Source organism: Schistocerca americana, chromosome 3 (genome assembly GCF_021461395.2).
Source record: "Schistocerca americana isolate TAMUIC-IGC-003095 chromosome 3, iqSchAmer2.1, whole genome shotgun sequence".
In the NCBI taxonomy this organism is placed as follows: domain Eukaryota; kingdom Metazoa; phylum Arthropoda; class Insecta; order Orthoptera; family Acrididae; genus Schistocerca; species Schistocerca americana.
The window spans coordinates 459,054,224-459,073,211 of record NC_060121.1 but is presented as its reverse complement, the minus strand read 5'-3'; the positions used below and the strand labels follow the sequence as shown (position 1 = coordinate 459,073,211).

The 18,988-nt window shown below is 40.2% G+C and overlaps 1 protein-coding gene across 2 annotated transcripts in view; it reads right to left on the bottom strand.

Annotated features, from left to right (window-relative positions):
- LOC124607454 (PAN2-PAN3 deadenylation complex catalytic subunit PAN2) overlaps window positions 1–18,988 on the bottom strand; it is a 322,573-nt gene that overhangs the window by 44,881 nt on the left and 258,704 nt on the right. For both annotated transcript variants that reach the window (XM_047139789.1, XM_047139788.1), the window contains exon 17: window positions 4,469–4,692. In XM_047139789.1, the coding sequence (XP_046995745.1) occupies window positions 4,469–4,692 (224 nt within the window). The remainder of the gene's footprint in view (window positions 1–4,468; window positions 4,693–18,988) is intronic.

Here is an 18,988-nt window from a genome sequence, read left to right as displayed (position 1 = left end):
GGAAGGAAATCGGCCGTGCCCTTTCAAAGGAACCATCCCGGCATTTGCCTGAAGCGATTTAAGGAGAGAAGGAAAGTTGCTACTCACTATATAGCAGAGATGCTGAGTCACGATAGGCACAACAAAAAGATTCACAGAATTATGGCTTTTGCCCATTAAGGCCTTTGTCAGCTGCTGGCCGAAAGCTATAGTTGTGTGAATCTTTTTGTTGTGCCTATCACAACTCAGCATCTCTGCTATATGGTGAGTTACAACTTTCCTTCTCTAATATTGGAACTAAAATAAAAACGTTATGTTAAGTACAACTAAACTTATTCAAGAGAAAGTACAAAAATTAAAAAAATATTTTATACATTTAGTTAAATAATTGTATTTCCCAAACCAGTAGCTGGAACGCAATTATTCTATTTGAGTGCGTTAAGAACATTACATGTAATGTCGTACAAAAGTTTCATGTCAATTGCTATGGTTGTTTCTGAAATACAGGGAAGCAAAATAACAAAATTCAGCATTGCCAAGATATGACATTCTAATTTCCCTAAACTTAGCGAGAGATAGTAAGCTGCTTTCAATTTTTTGGCCATCTTCTTATAAACTGCAACAACTACAAGATATAAATTTAATTCTCCTATTTTACTACTGACCGTTGAAACAGAAAATGGCCAATTTTTTTAAAAGTTCCTATGATTTCTTGTTTTCCTTGATCACCATTTCTGCTACAGTTGTGACAGTTTGTGTTCTTACACAGCTGTATTTTTTTGCTGTACCTCTATACGGGATCACTTTTCTGAACAGATGACTCACATGGCCAGTACAATTGATTGGCAAATTGTGTTCAATAATAAACAATATAAACAAGCATTAAACCTTTAACACCTTGTCACTTTCACTTTTATAGTTATTCATATTTAACATTTCTTTTTGCTATTTTTGTTTACATATTTTTGAAATATCGGTTTTTCCAACATCCGATCTACAAATGTCACATCAGCAGAGAGTACAGAATGCAAACAACAGAACTTCCCTAGACCTGATAATGCACAGAAACTGTTCCAAATATTGCTTCAAGAAAATAGTTATATGTTTTGACATAATGTAAAACAAAACACTGATTCAACTGCTTACACAAAAGTAAAGCCTTTCAGAGCTTCAAGTAACAAAATAATACTCATGTCTACCCACTCTAAAGATTTATACCTGTAATAGAACACAGAATAATAAGCAACTTCACTTAAGCATAATGACAACTTACAAACATGATCCCAAACAACAGCATACCACTGGGCAATATGAGTATACATTCTACAAAATGCGTATGGGGGGGAAAGGAAAATATAAACTTTGATATGTATACAGATTAAAAATGACTTCTGAGCCAAGGACTTCCAGCCAGTGGGGGGGGGGGGGGGGGGGATCAGAAGAAATAGTGGAATAACCCGATGGCAGGAGAAAACATGGAAAATTTGTAGTTTCCCACCTAAATTGGGAGAGTTGGCGGGTTCACATAGGAATAAATGGAGCTCAATACTACAGCTTCAAAAGATAATATCTGGGGGCCTACTATCAATGTGTATGTATATTACTCATCATTTACATATCGCTCATCATTTAACACATTCCAATATAGTTCTAAGTTAACAGAGTTATATTAGTTATTTTGATCAATTTGGAAACATGCCTGTTTCTGTCTCCCTAGCATTGTCTTTTATTAGAATATGTAAACAAATTCTTTCCAGATTGCAACAAGACCATTGTCAAAGTATCATTGCACAATGTCACGCAAATGGTCCACATGTTTAGTCACATATCAGAAGGGGGTAATCAAATGTCTGGTTTCTATGCCTTCATAATGTCTGAATTTACCATCAGGAACTCCAAAAACAAGTTGTCTGATGCCATTCTTTTTTCAAGTTCTTGATGACTAATGTCAATTGTATGCGCCCCCCTCCCCCAAATCCCCTCTTTCATACTGAAGAAGGGAACATCATTACTTTCCATGGACACTGCAAGATGAACTAATCACTGCATGGAGCAATTGAAATGATTCTGTGAAGTTCACTGGCTATGTCAATCATATTTAAAATGAAATCAGGTGTCATCCTTTGCAACTTCAAACTTACAGTTATTGTGCTGCCTGTTGGTGGTAACACGTTAATTCACTGACTTGCTACCAAAATTCTCAAGTTGCAGTTATTTTACCATAATAGATCTCATCATGCAATTCAGTTATTATCAAGAGCCGACGTGTAATAACAGTGATGCTTATCAATATTCTGATCTTGACTGATACTGGCAGTTGCCCTTGTGTAGTCACTGGCCTGGTTATATACCAGCACTACACTGGGCAACTAACACAACATTCCATCACATATGAATGATATTTTAAGTAAACTGCCAGGGCAACAGTGATTGTCACTTACTGCACATGAACTTAATTCACAATCATGGTTTCACCCAAATTTTTTTATTTACACAACTATTACCAGTTTCAAATGTATGGTTATCTTCATACAGTGTGCTATCCATCTATTCTCAAATACAACCACCAGCTGCAATGTCATTCTGTGGATACTTTTGTTAGATTTTTGTGAACATATCATGGGTTGCTATGTACAGGTACAATCATATCTGAAGATGAGCTTAGGGTAAAAACTGGTAATTTCTCTCCAAGTGAAATGGGATTGAGACTGTGAAAAAAGTTTCTATATGTGTAAATCACTTACAAATCTTATTCTAAACTTCCTATGGCTGCAGTCGATTTTGTGTCACCACAAATTTTTCCACAGAGGAAGTGTGATTTGGACCACATTTTCTGCAATACAGGAATTCACCCAACTCAACAAAATCTGGTGGCATTTAACAATTTCTAAACACTACAGAATTTTGAAGGACTGCAATAACATCTGGAGGCAATAAATTATTTTGAGAAGTTCATTCTAAAGGCACCAATGATTGAACAATTGATAAATCAAGTTTAAAAAAAAGCAGTTCCTTATACGTAGTGATAGGGAAAAGGGGGAGAGGATTTGTGGCTGGTGATACACTATCTACATTCACTATTTTTCAACCCCTGGCAACTAACAGAAATCTTTGGCTGCACGAATTATGTTCAAATTCAGAAATTATTTGTTTCTGTTTGTGTTGAGAGACTGGCGTTTGTCCATGGCTTTAAGTGGAATGTTTGAGAATTCCTGATTCCAAACTGCAGGGTCTCCTGAGAAGTTAGAGCATGATTGCGAGGCTAAATAAGTCATCTGCCTTCCACAAACTGCAGGTTCTTCAGATAAAAAATAAAAAAAATAAAAAAAAATCTAGTATTTGAAACAACAAAGGGAATTTGGAATTAAGAGCCCTTCTTTAAGGAGGATGAAGTCTACCTTAAAGAAGTCAGTTAATAATAAGTATTGAGAGCTAACACAAATGGTAATTTTCTACAGCAACCCATCAAACTTTTTCATCCCAATTTGTATTTTTGTGTGATTATCTTTAAATATGGGAAGGGGTGGCACAGATCCTTTTTCCCTTCCACCTCATATGAACAAATATTTATTGTATCACACGGCCTCAACTAAAATCAAGTGTGGAAAGCAGCCGAACTTTATTCGGATACTCTCCCAGCATTTTTAAATAGTCAAATTGGTGGAAGCCAAAATAAAAAGATAAAAATACTCTTGTATAAGTTTTTGTGCGCTTCCATGGTCAGTGTCATTTTGGAGACAATAATTTTGGGTATTGGATCACACCATTGAAGTGCAGCCTTAATGTCTCGCTGCAAGGAAACACAACCCTCTGGATTCAAGCTGCCAATTTGCTATTGCCTTCCAGTCAGCAACAAGAGAGGGCCTACTTACCAGAGTGGCACAGACAACAGCTAGCTGGTATGCTGCATTCTACCAATCACCTACTAGAATTGCCTTCGAATCAGCCACCAGGGTAGTACAGGTGATAGTGTACCAACACCCACCCAGTCCATAACAACCTCATCAAATTGTCAAATAACATCTCAGATATGTGATGTTGGTAGCCAAATGACAGTATATAAAGGAAGACATTCATCAGTATACAGCAATGAACCACCCTGAAGAGGACCGCAGCAAGTCAGTCGAAACATTGGCAATTTAGTTGCTTTAAAAGTTTACAATTACATTGCCCAATATCCAAAATTATTTTGTATTAAAAAAATGGGACTAACTGGTTAACTACGCCAGGTCAGACTACAGTAATCCCATTTCTCAGTTACTTAGATTTTAGTATACATTACATTTAAATGAGGAGAATTTTACAATAGATTTTCTTTCATATTTTAAGTTGTAAACACATTCTGTATTACACAAGTATTTTAGTAGCATCAATGAGTGAGTCCTGACTGAGAGAACTAGCTATTACAGCTGTCTTCTTCATTGGAGCATTTTTACTTTCTGGTGTCACACCAACAGCCTTCGGTGGATTTTGTGCATACAATACAAACCTCTTCCCAGCATTTCATTAGTACCAAGTGGTGTGAATGTGATCATGCGTTGACCACAGCCTCTGGCCAGACTTTCATCTTCCCTAAAGACATCTGCTGTCAATGGGTTGAGAGGTGGAGGCACCAACTCTGAGGGTAGATTCCTGTTAGTGAAGAACAGCACACATGGGAGCTTCCAATCCAGGCTGAACCACACTGCTTCAGATCCAGGTACTGGAGTCACACTGTTGAACATGCAAATTATGATTTGTGAATACAATTCAACTTGCTATAATTATTGAACAAATTACTGAGTACTTTTAATTTTATTTAATATTAAACTAGTCTATTAAAATCACACTTTAAATGTGGTTGTGCATGTTTTTAAGTTTACTGGACAGTCTTGTTCAACCTCAAAGAATATACTTATACAGAAGTATAGTTGTTTCACATCACCATATGACAACTCTTTCTTGAAGTTCATCTAGTATTACAAAATGCTGTTACAATTATTGTTTTCATTAAAATTATGACATGAAATTTTTTTTGACTTTTCACAGCTTGCGATTAATCAGGCATCATGAGAGAGAGAGAGAGAGAGAGAGAGAGAGAGAGAGAAAGGCACAATCTGGTTAATAGTTCATGAATCCAACTGGCTGACAAGAATAATATATAAAGATTGGCCAAATGCGAGCAGGACCGCACACAGAATTCCATACAAACTTAATTATGTACATTTATATAGTTCATCCACCCTGGGAATTGAGAATCTCAATGGTTTTCGCCTGTTTTTGATAAAGATGCTGGCAAGATACTGGTCATGAGGATTCCAAGACCACATCAAAATCTCCACACTAGTTCTTAAGACTAGCCTGGACATACAAAAAGCACCAGATAGGGGCTTCAGTTTATATGTATTGATATAGAAGATTTAGTAAAACATTTTTATTTACTTTTTAAAACAGGACTTCATCCTGCATTTTACGTTTGCGTGTAGTAAAGTTAGTGTATTAGGCCTTTGATGGATGATGAATGCAACGTAGGTTCTACTGGCAAAAAGAATTTTTATGCGATATCATTATAATTTAATAATTTTCAATTTTTTTTACTTTATTTGCTCTGTGAAACCTTGCTTCTTGTCCAATTTTGTAATTCTACATCAACAGGAAGTACCCTATAGGTTTTGATGAGTGACTTCACAAGTTTCAAAATATTTTACATAAATGGCTGAATCTTTTGACTGAATTGACTTAGGATCTTAAATGTTTTACACTGCCAAGGGATTACAGACTTCAATCTGTGATATAAATCTGAATCTGATATGCCAACTTGTTCAAGAGAAAAGTGGCTTGTAACATATGGGCAAATGGACAGACAGATGATAAAGGACAAAAAAATACTTTTTTGTGTTACATAAATACAAATTAACAATTACAGATTTTTTCCTTTACTCATACTGTTAAATCTTGCTCCTTACCAAATTTCATGATTCTAGGTCAACGGAAAGTACCCTACAGGTTTTGATGTATGAGTTTTTGAGTATCAAAATATGTGACCTAAATAGCTGTATCTTTTTATGAATTGACTTAGAAGCTTAAAATTTGTATGCTGTCAAGCATCCATAGACATTAATATGTGACATAAATCTGCCCTTATTATGTCTACCCATTCCTGAGAAAAAGGATTCTTAACAGTCAGACAGACAATAAAGCAATCCTATAAGGGTTCTGTTTTTACAGATTCAGTCACGGAATCCTAATTATTTTCAATATTTCCAACTAATGTCATTCATTCAAGTAGATACTTTCAATCTTGTATTTTTATTTATAGATATGCAGACAATCATGTAGTGATCAAAACTATTAATCATTTATGACAATTTGTAACCGAGACTGATGAAGTAAATATATCTAACCATTTACTTTGATATTTTCTGTCACTGTGGTCATACAGTACTGAAGTTCACAAATGACATCAAGTCATAAAGCAATGATCCAATAAGCACCTTGGTACAGCATAATATGATAGACAGGCTCCAGCTCTTGGCTGTGACACAAATGCATTTACACAGCAGAAGTGTTCATCCTTTTCTGTGTTTTCTACGTAGTACATTTACTAAATTTCGTGCATGTTTCTCTGTTTAAGAGAGTTAATCTCACATTTTTGTAAGTGTAAATTCAATCAGTCTGTAGTGCATTAGTTGCCCATTTGTTTTGTTTTGTTTTGAAAGTAACCGTCCATTCATTTAGTAAGCCAGCCAGTCTGGCTCCAGCTCTCGACTGTGATACGGAGCAAGTTAATTGTTTATCCTTTTTTGTGTTTTCCATTTAGGATATTTATTAAATTTCATGTGTGTCCCTCTTTAAGGGGTTAATCTCACAGTTTTTAAGTGTAAATTCATTCAGTCTTTACAGCAAATAGTTGTTCACTGAACATCCAGCTATGTAGCTCTTTAACACATCAGCATCCATTGGTGACACATCAGGAGTGTAGCAAGTTGCATCTCTAGGACTGTTTGCTTTCATGGTTCACTTTTTCAGTTAGTCTTGCTAGGATGGGTAGGATGTGTGTATGCTGTGTGTGGATACAGAAGGAGCAGGCCGCTGTTTGCGAACAGCTGAATGTGCCGTTGGCTATGGTCAGTCACCTTCAGGCTGCTGCCATTGGGAGTAGTTGTTGTAGAGAATCTGGCACATCGTATGGGACACCTCAGGTGTCACTTGTCTTGCCCATGGGCTCTGCTCCTGAAGCAGCTTCTAGTGCACATAATGTGGTGGATCTGCCCTCACAGTAGGGTGAGAGGTGAGGTGGTAACGCATTCATGCCACTCGAGGTAGAGGGCCAATGTGGAGACTGGCAGCCTGGCCTCGCTCATTCATCTTGTGAGTGGACAGGTGGCCACTCCTTGGGCAGGGTCCAAGAAGGCACATGGAGGAAGGGGTTCACTGGTTATTGGGAGCTCCAATGTTCAGAGTGTTATGGAGCCCTTTATGCAGATAGTGTTCAAGGTAGGAAAGAAAGCCAATGTTCATCCAGTATATCTGCTGGGGGGGGGGGGGGGGGGGGGGGGGCTCTGATAAGTGGAGGCATCCAGACTGCCATATGGACTACATAGAAATAAGAATACCCGGCATAGAGAATCAACTTAAAGATTTGAAAACAAATAAATCAACAGGTCTGGATGGAAACCCAATTTGATTTTGCAAAGAGTACTCTAGGGCATTGGCCTCTTTCCTAGCTTGCATTTATCATGAATCTCTTGCCCAGCACAAAGTCCCAAGAAACTCCGAAAAAAGTGCAGGTGGGTCCACTATCTAATAAAGGTAAAAGAATGGACCCACAAAATTACAGACCAAAATTCATAAGTTCTGTTTGGTGCAGAATCCTTGAACACATTCTCAGTTCAAATATAATAAACTTTCTTGAGGCTAAGCAGCTTATGTCCACAAATCAGCATGGTTTTATAAAGCATGACTCGAGCGAAACTCAGCTTGCCCTTTTCACATGCTATACTGCGAACTATGGATGAAGGGCAGCAGGCAGATTCCATATTTCTAGATTTCTGGAAAGCATTTAACACAGTGTCCCATCACAGACAGTTAACGAAGGTACGAGCATATGGAATAGGTTCAGAGATAAGTGAGTGTCTCAAAGAATATTGCCCTCGATTGCGAGTGTTCATCAGAGACGAGGGTATCGTCAGGAGTGCTGTAGGAAGAAAGACAGAAGGGCAACAAACACTAAGATGGACAAAAGTGGACAAGAAAACCACAGAGAGACACAAGAAACAGGTAGAAGGGATAATAAGAGAGCAGATGGCTGTGGCTGGCGAACCACGAGAATTAAAAGTATAAGAAAGCCACTCTGCACCACATTAAAACCTCCAGCCTAAAACCACTAGGGTGGAGGACACAGAGGTATAAAGGACAGGTGTTAAAACTTAGATCGAATGATAAGACCAACCTCATGAATAAAAAGTAAAACCAAAGGAGCCAATGAGGCGTTGTCTGCTAAAATTAATGATAATGAGTCCGGTAACTGAAGAGTCCGTTGCAGGGCAGCCAGAGGAGGACAGCTCAACAATATATGGGCCACTGTCAGCTGGGCGCTGCACCGGCACTGAGGTGGGTCTTCACGACACAGGAGGTAGCCGTGGGTCGCCCATGTGTGACCAATGCATAGCCGGCAGAGAACCTCAGACTGCCTGCAAGAGGCCCACATGGAGGACTGCCACACATTGGGAATATTTTACGAAAGAGTGGTTCACATGTAAAGGTGACTGTATATAGGATGCTGGTGTGACCTATTCTCGAGTACTGCTCAAGTGTTTGAGAACCTACCAGGCCGGACTGCAGGAAAACAATGAAGCAATTTTGAGGAGGGCTGCTAGATTTGCTACTAGTAGGCTTGAACACAACATAGGTATTATGGAGATGCTTTGGGAACTCAAATGGGAATCCCTGGAGGGAAGGCGGCGTTCTTTATGGGAAACATTATTGAGAATTGGCATTAGAAGCTGATTGTTGAACAATTCTACTCCCACTAACATACGTCATGTGTAAGAACCATGAATATGAGATATGAGAAATTAGGGCTCATTCAGAGACGTACAGACTGTCGTTTTTCCTTCACTCTATTTACAAGTCAAACAGCAGGGGAAATGACAAGTAGTGGTACAGGGTACCCTCCACCACACACCTCATTGTGGCCTGTGGAGTACCTATGCAGCTGTTGATGTAGGTGTAGATGTAGACAATCATGTAGCATGTCAACTAGTACTGAATGGGAAGGTAGACACAAATCCACAAAACCAAAAATGCTAAGAAAGAGCAACAGGTTACTAATGGCCTTACAACAGCACTCAGCATACAAAAATTAGAGATAAGTACAGTATAAGCAGATATAAAGATGTTACAGAAGAGCTGAATGATTGCTCTGCTGAAATCCGGGAAAGATAGAAACAATACAAAAAATTTTAAAATTGTCACACAACTGTTTCAATTTTATAAGTTATGAGCAAGATTGATTTTAAATCACCTTTTACCAGTTGCTGGATTATGCACTGATAAAAGCTGTACAGGACTAATGCTGAATCTAACACAGTTCATAGAGAATAGTTTTGAAGTTTGTAAGGTAACAAGAATAGTATTTGTTGATATGTCAACACTGTAACTATCAGCTGCACCTAGTCCAGATCTACAGCCCGAGCAAGGATTGTAAGCTAATCAGATTCATTGTCACTCTCTTGCACAACAGCAGGTTTTCCATTGATTTCCAAGGGCAGTGCAGTCAATGGAGAATATAGAAAAAATGGCCTTTCACATCGAAGTGTGACTGCTCCTGTTGCATTCAATATACATACTAATGAACAACTTATAGCCTAGAGCACTAGATTCTTATTGTATACCGAAGCTTTTACTCTAATAACCCAGAGCATAAGCTGTGAATCAGTGGAGAGTGTGTTCAAAAGCCCTCTTGAAGGTCTGTCAAGATCTTTCATTTGAATGACAAGGGAGACACTCACAGGTAAAAAGTAGTATGGTCAGGAGTCGAGTTTTAATACAGTGATCTCCAAAATACCTACGATTGAGGCTTGTCAGATCCTTTCTTTAGAAGAAACACTTCATGAACTGCAAGTCAATAGTTTCTACCATGAAGAATCTTCTAAAAAAAGTGACTGAATCACAGTGGGGTAGTCAGTCTGAAAATATCTGCACACAAAGAAAGAAAAGAGGAACAGAAAAGAACTCATTTTCTGTATATGTGTGATGTGTCCATAACATATGGATTCAAGTGTTAATTTTAGACCAGGCACTTCTACATCTACATCTGTACTGTGTACACCACAGTGAACTGCATGGAAGAGAGTACATTCAATTGCAATACTTATAAGGGTTTCTTCCCATTTCATACTGAATATTTGTGTAGACTCTTCCAGATAGTGCTTCATTATAGGCAACTCCATCATCTGCCAAATGTCTGATGTTATTATAAATAACATCTGCAAGGCTATTAACATGAACAGCAAGGGTACCAAAACACTTCCCTAGGGCATTCCCAAATTTACTTCTACATCTGGTGTTAATCCCCCCCACCCAAAGATAATGCGCTGTGTCCTCCCATGAAATCCTCAAGCCCTGAAAAATGTCATTTGTTATCCCATATGATCATAAATTTGATAATAAGCAAAGGTGAAATGCTGAGTCAAAAGCTTCCTGGGTGTTTCAGTGTTGACTGTGTCCTTATTACTGCACAGAAGGGGGTCTTCAAGAAGCAGAAGACAACAATCTGTTTAACTGTGACCAACATATGTTTCACATTCTAGGATAAACACAGCCACCCCTTTTTGGCATGCAGACATCATTCATATTGATTCTAGATGTAAGATGTCACTTATCCCACATGATCTATAGTTTATGTTGTTGGAAGTTAAAACTTCAGTCATCTGGCTACATCAAACTCTTTAATCCCATTTTAAACAATAGTGATGGAAGTTTGTGCTGTATTGGCCCTTCATTTATAGCCGTTAAGATGTAATGAACTGTGCACGCACAATGTTAACAGATACTTTGAACTTTATAGATTTAATATATGGTCATAAATCAGATCCTATCTTGCAGATCCTACCATCCCCATTTGTCTAACCCATATGAAACACGTGTTATTTTCAACAGTGGTGTCCGAGTTATAACTCAATCTGAGCTCTAGATGTGTATCTCAAAAACGATTTGAAAACAGGGATTATGAAATAGAAAAGATTTGCAAACTCCTCCATTTTTTTAAAATACCACTATATAATTAAGATAAAATGCAAGTAGAATTACAAATATTGAGTTTCAATTTATAGATCAAAAGATTAAGTTGTGAATGACACTACAAGTGCTAGGCTTGGACTAAAAGAATATGCACTATTGCAATGAATAAGGACAATGTCAGCATGCTTAGATGATGATTGTGAAATCTGATAGCTATGGGTCAAGCAGAGTTGTATATTTTGTTGCTGACAATGGACAGCCCAACTGATGTGTACCCACTCACACTGGATCCACCTGGTATACCTGATAAAGCTGCAGATACCTTTAATTGGATTTGTACTAGTGCTAACAAACAATTCAGTACAAATGAATTAGGTTTCAATGAACTTTAAAAAATTGATATTTCCACAAAAACAGTTTGCAGAAATGTTCAACACAGTCAGATTCCCTCCCAAATGAGGGAAATTTTCACACATGAGAGATTTTCTTATTCTCTTTGGAAGAAAGTCAGCATCAGGAGGAGGGGGGAGGGGGAGGGGGAATGGGGGGGGGGTGGTAGAGAGAGAGAGAGAGAGAGAGAGAGAGAGAGAGAGAGAGAGAGAGAGAGAGAGAGAGAGAGATAGATAGATAGAGAGAGAGAGAGCTGTGAACCTATACCAGTTGCTATGTGTTATTCATATTTTTTTGGTCCCTGACCACAATAGAACACCACACTTTACCGTATTTACTCGAATTTAAGCCGCACTTTTTTTCCGGTTTTTGTAATCGAAAAAACCACCTGCGTTTTAGAATCGAGTGGAAAGCAAGCGGAAGTTCTGAAAAACGTTGGTAGGTGCCGCCACAACTAACTTCTGCCGTCGAATATGTGTAGCGCTACACAGGCATGCTTTGTAGGCACAAAGATAAATACTGGCGCCAAAACCTCTGCGTCAGTAAATAAATTAAAAAAGTGGAAGACGAACTTTTTTTCTCCGCCCCGAGTTTCGACCACTGCATTTTCATACATTATCCAACGAAGTAAATACAAATTCAGTATTGTTTGTTCATCTTCGAATGTAGCAGCATTTCAATGTACTACGAAAATCCGACTGGCAAGACTGTTTGGGATGTTTGTCAATATGGCCAATTCTACATTCTGAATATTTTTTTCCTACCTGTGAGAAGAGATGATTGCTAATAGGAACTTGATGAATTGTGAATCACATGCAGTATTCTCTTCACCATAAGAATAATACGAATATAAACATTTTGCCATGTATTCTTTCGTGTTTGCTGCTATCTCATTTAAATCCTGTCTGTCTGATAAACTACGAAACTAGAGTGAGACAACAGCAAACGCGGAAGAATATACGTATCATGTCATGTTTATATTCATATTATTCTTATGACTAATAGTGATACAGTCAGAAATGAAGCACGGCAACTGACTATATTTTTAAATCTAAGATGACTCTAATACCTGTGCAGATTGTAATGTACTAAAGAGGCGCCTGCAAAGATTTTCAAACGGAGAAAAATTTTTGCTACACTCTCGTTCAGAACATCTTCTATCATACGCGGTCTATTATTTGGTTCTTGTTGATCATTATCAAAGAAAGCAGCAGTGTAAGTAACAACAAATACAGTCTCTTGCCATTGTTTCGCTAATGAGACGCTTCCTCTCCTTTTTAATTGTAAGCAGCAGTAGCGCGCACAAAAGCAAGCCATGCCGTCAGCGGCAACAGGCCGTAAACACGCTCTATCAGAATGCGACAAACAATGCATGACACAGTACAGTAATGCATTTTCAGCTTAGAGTGACGTAAACACCAATAACAAAGAAAATGGCACTTATCATATCAAAGCAAAATAAGCAATCGATTCAAACGAGATGAAGCACGTGAAAAAGGAAGGGTACCCATATAAATGGCTACCTGGTAAAGCTTAACTGCTAAGCTTACGACTCAAACCAAACTATTGTAGCTGTATAGTCATTCATTCGATCTAAATTGTGTCTCATATTACAATGGACCAACTTTGTTTCGATTTGGAGGTGCAGCCTAAAACTTTTCTCTCCCCTTGAATTTCGAGTCTCAAATTTCAGGTGCAGCTTAGATTCAGGAAATTTTTTTTCCCTTGATTTCATGTATTTTTCAGGTGCGGCTTAGATTCGAGTGCGGCTTAGATTCGAGTAAATACGGTAATTGACATTCCGCTGGCAGCAGTGAGCAATGCTTTTATATATCCTGAAGGCTAAACATCAACAACATGTTAGGTGCAAGCCTGCCCACACAGAAAATGAGTCACTGCGTGATAGGTCCACCTGTAACTCTGTATCACAAAATAGGAAATTTCTCAGTGTCTTTAAATGCTGGGTCCCACAAGGCAGTGGTTAGTGATGAGTGCAGAATGCACCTTGTGAATGGTTAGTCAACTCAAAGAACACACAAAGGCTAAATCCAGTGAGGACATGCATTCTGTGAGGCTACGCATTGAGCAGTTGGTTATTTACATACCTGAGTGTTTCCAAGTGGCATGCGATAGGTGTAGCAAAATAATTCAACAATTGTGGCGATGCCTGGGGCAACATCAGTGCCTCGATGTTTTGCAGAGCTTCCTGTAAGCCTGCCGATAAATATGTTTATGTTTACCTGAGTGGACACACACCAGCATTCTGACAATGCTACGCTACAGCATAGTTTCCAGAGGGTACTGCATATGGACACAATACCTCCTTCCCCTTAAGGGAGGGATGGTGGGCCACCTCAGGGCCTTAGAGACTGAAGGTAAGGGCACATCCCAAAGATATGGCATGCAAAATAGCTCTGGTGTGAAGAAGTCGAGGAGCCTATGTCAGGCGTTGGCAGCTGATGGGAGGCAATTCTTGATCAAGGGCGGCTGCTTGTGACACAACAATGCCAACTAGCCGGCAAGGGTTGCCATGAAATGTAGGACAGCTTTGGGTGGGATGTGAGATGTAGGACCCTCTCCTTGAAACCATCACATGTACTCGAAACGCAAGTACCCGGCCAATGCTGTGATCTCTGCAGCAGAAAAAACCAGAAATATAAGCAAGGAGAAATGGGGCTACGGGAAGCAACTTGGTGAGGATTCAGTGAGAGCCAGGCGTGACCTCTAAGGCAACAGCACACTTAGAATGTCGAGCAGGGGCAGCTGATGTGGACAAGACTCTACTAATGGTGGCCGATGGAGGGTGGGCCAGAAAGGCAGCCAATGATGGTGTGGCAGTGGGACGGAAGGCAGTCCAGCGTGTCAGGCAGATGGGAGCAAGCTGTTTGGTATGACCAAGGATGACTGCGCCCTGGAGACAATGTGCATCAGTGGCTGATGGAAGAGCGGCTCAACCAGCACCAACCATCGGTAGGATGACACCAGGTAGTCCAACAAGGCTGGCAGCTGGGAGAAGCTGCCAATGTGAACTTCAATAGGTAAGCCTTTAGAGCAGACAGAATAAGCCTGGGACTGAGGGAAAAAGGCTGTGTGCTTTGAAGGTATTAAAAATGCAGCACAACTAGCACAGAGTCTGGAAATGGAAGGTGTGAACAAGTAGAAGGTGTAGGAGTGCTGAGAAATATATGTGAACACAGGAGGCAGATAGGTGCTGCAGTGACTTGGAGGTGGCCATATGGGCTGAGGTGTGGCCAAGCCAGCAGTGGAAAGTGCAGGGGTTGATGAATAACAGGCTGGTGATATACTGGCAGGGCACCAATGGGCTCAGCTGGAAGGCGATGGGCCAGTGAGACGTTGGCAGGAGGCTGACGATCTCAGTTGGGAAGCAATGGCCAGGTGAGATGTTGACAACAAGCCAACAGGCTCAGGCAGAATTGGTGATGGTGGCGTCACCAGCAGCACAGAAACCGGAGGCCCAGTATGTTAGACCATCAGCTAGTTCCTGCTACTAATAAGGCGAGTACACCGTTAGCTTGTTACATATTTTTACGAGCTTCAAACAGGAGCGCCTGCAGTAATGGATAGGAACTGTGATTGTTGTGTACTGATGGGAGCTGAGTTGGTGACCCTTAGCTAATAGCTCCAGGCTGCTTTGGCTTCCGTCACACAGCTTGAGGCTGCTGCCAAGATGCGTCACTGTTGGTGATTGAACGCAGGGATGCCAGGGACATTGAGCACGTCCCACATGTCCTCCAATCGGTCCACTTCTGTGGCCGCCCCAGGTACTGCCTGCACTGAGGTTGACCCCTCACCCGAGGCCAAGTGGGAAATGATTCCAAAGTCTGGCAGGCAGCGAAAAACTTTCTGAGGGGCCGTTCATATCGCCTCCCCAGTTCATTTGACGAATTGACGAACAGGTTTCGGGCGTTATCTGTGGCTGACGATGTCTCTGAGCCGGTTGCAGTCGTCCACACTGTTCCAGAGGAAGATTCTTGGCCTGCAAGGTCTGGCCATTCACAGAGGGCGGGTTTGCTGGTAATTGGGAGCTTCAACATTAGGCGCATAATGTGGCCCCTTAGGAACATAGCTGCCAAGGAGGGGAAGGAAGCCAGTGTGCACTCCGCGTGCATTCTGGGGAGGGGGGGGGGGGGGGAGGGGGGGGGGGGAGTCATTCCGGATATGGAAAGGATGCTTCCAGATGCCATGAAGAGTAAAGCGTTTAGCCAACTGCAGGTGGTGGCTCATGTTGGTACCAATGACGTGTGTCGGTTTGGATCGGAGCAGATTCTGTCTGGTTTCGGGCGGCTAGTGGAAATGGTAAAGACTGCCAGTCTTGCTTTCGAGATTAAGGTGGAGCTCACCATCTGCAGCACTGTCGATAGAATCAGCTGTGGTCCTTTGGTGAAGAGCCGAGTGGAGGGTCTGAATCAGAGGCTCAGGCAGTTCTGTGACTGTGTAGGCTGCAGATTCCTTGACATCAGGTGGTGGGTTTCTGGGTTCTGCTTAATAGGTCAGGAGTCCACTACACACATGAGGCGGCTACACGGGTAGCGGGGGTTGTGTGGAAGGGACTGGGCAGTATTTTTAGGTTAGAGGGTCTCAGGGAACCACAGAAGGGACGTCAGTCTAAAAGTGGGTGGGTAAAACACAGTAAGGTAGTTGTAGAAACGATTGGTATTGTAGTTGTAAACTGTTGTAGCTGTGTTGGGAAAGAACCAGAGCTCCAAGCCCTAACAGAAAGCACTGAAGCTCAAATAGTTGTAGGTACAGAGAGCTGGCTAAAGCTGGAAATAAGTTCAATCAAAATTTTTTTCAAACAATCTAACAGTGTTCAGAAAGGATAGATTAAATACAGTTGGTGGTGGAGTGTTTATTGCTGTCAGAGGTAGTTTGCCTTGTAGCGAAATTGAAGTAGATAGCTCGTGTGAAATAGTATGGGTAGAGGTTATACCTGACAATCAGACTAAACTATTAACTGGATAGTTTTACCGACCCCCAGACTCAGAAGATATAGTTGCTAAACAGTTCAAAGAAAACCTGAGTCTCATTTCAAATAAGTACCCCGCTCATACAGTTAATAGTCAGTGGTGACTTTAATCTACCCTCGATATGCTGGAAAAATTATACATTTAAAGCCGGCAGCAGGTGTAAAACATCATACAAAATTGTACTGAATGCTTTCTTAGAAAATTATTTTGAACAATTAGTTCATGAGCCCATTTGAAGTGTAAATGGTTGCAAAAGCATACTTGACCTTTTGGCAACAAATAATCATGGACAAATAGTGAGTATTGTGACAAATACAGGGATTAGCTACCACAAGGCAGTTGCTGCTAGGCTGAATAGGGGAGAGTGGGCCATATTGAACCATAAAAAATATTTCTCTGTGTTACTCATCCAATAATTTTATTACAGAGTTGTGATTTACAGATGTTACAGTTTAATCATTCAAGTATCAAATGGCCTTATATGATTGCATTGTCATTAATTGTTTTTTAGCTGCACGCCTTTGAACAAAATTTGGTAAATGGTTCATTGTGCCCCACATGTTGGGTACAATGAACCACTTTAAACAGGTTCATTGAAAGAACCTATTTAGCATACAAAGTAAGTGTAAATATACTTTAAACATAATGTGTACATATATTCCATATGTGAATCATATAATTAAATCAGTAGGCACACAATCATGTTACTTATTTTGGAATTACCGAACATCAATGGACTCGAAGCTGATTCCAAATTTGAAATATGATTTTTGTCTCTTTGTCACACCACCAGTAGCAGGTCGTGGGAGGACATAAAGTATGTTGCTATCTGGAACAAAAGCTTCATCCTTTACCAGAGGAAAATAGAACTTTCCTCCTATTTTTTCACTTTTTCTCAAAAATGATACCTGATAGTCTCCTGCGTCATCCTTCAGTTTCAAAATCTTCTCCACATAGTAAACCAGTGTTTTGTTTTTCAGTTCAAATTTGGTCAAAATGAAATCATCTGTTTCTAGTAATCTTTCCAGGTCTTCAAAGTTGTACTCGGATTTACCAGACACATCCACGTTGGCATTGTTCTCTTCATAATGCGCCTCACTAATGTAGTCATCTGATTCCTGCTCATTAAGCTTCCAGTTGGCCTTTTTATTGGGATGTCTTGTGGCTTTCAGCAAATATTTCTCTGTTATATCAGTTGCAATTAAACTTCGTCCTCTCTTACATTTATTGCTCTTCTTTCTGTCCTCTGCTTTTGGAAATCCTCGAATTTTTTCAGGAGAAAGTCCATTAGGAAAAGCTGTTTAGGTGTTAGGCACTGCAGATGGTCCTGCTTGCTGCAGATCTTGTGACTGGCTGACATCTACTGAGGCTTGCCCTGCAGATTGTGCATCCTTGATATGTTGGAGAGAATTAACATCTGAAGTTGTTCTGTTTGCCTCCACAATCCTGACTGTTACTTTGCTGACCGTAAGGTCTTCGTCAGTGAAGATGTCTTCATCAAATGGAAATATTCCACATTTCTTGAAAGCAGAACATTTGTTAGTGGGTTTCACTGATCTGTCATGAGCAATTTTGACACATGCAGCTATATCATAAATAGTGAGAGGAGCGCCTTTCCTGCGTAGAGTTTTGAATGCTGAATAATAAGTTCCCTTGAATGAAGATAACACTCCTACATCTATAGGCTACCATTTGTTTGAGGTTTGTGGGGGTATAGTTAGCATAACCACCCCGTTGGCTTTTGCTACATCTATTACCTCAATTGACAGATGGCTTTCATGATTGTCTACAATCAGAAGCGCGGGATTGTCTTTGCTACTACTGGATTTGTGGATGAAATGTTTCATGGCATCCACAAAAAGATCACTATTCATCCAGCAAATCTTTGTTGCTAACCCCAGGATGCCTGTTGGTGCATTACTTATCATATGTTGTTTAAAATGTACTCGAGGAGATATCATTGCTGGGGGCAGGAAAGTACAACCTGCACTGATTATGCAACAGGTGGTCACTAAGACACCACGTTCTCCACTAGTAGCTTGAGAAATCTGTTTACTTCCCATTTGTGCCACTACCTTTGGAAGCCTATCTGGTACAGTTGAGGTACTGGTTCCATCCAGATTGAAAACCCTTGTACCATCAGTGAAAGTAGGGTATTTCCGGCAAAGGCCTTTCATGTTTCTGAAGAAATTCGAAACAGTATACTGATTAAAGGACGTTACTTTGGATAAGATAGAGCCCTCTGGGGTTCGGATACTTTAACTGGCATTTCGTTTCATGAACCCATAGAACCAGTCTACACCAGCCATTCCCTCCATCCAGCTCTCAGAACATTTCAGACCATTTTTCAAAGCAAGCTCACTTGCTAAGCGCCTGCATGCTTTTGTGTCAACACCAAAGCATATCTT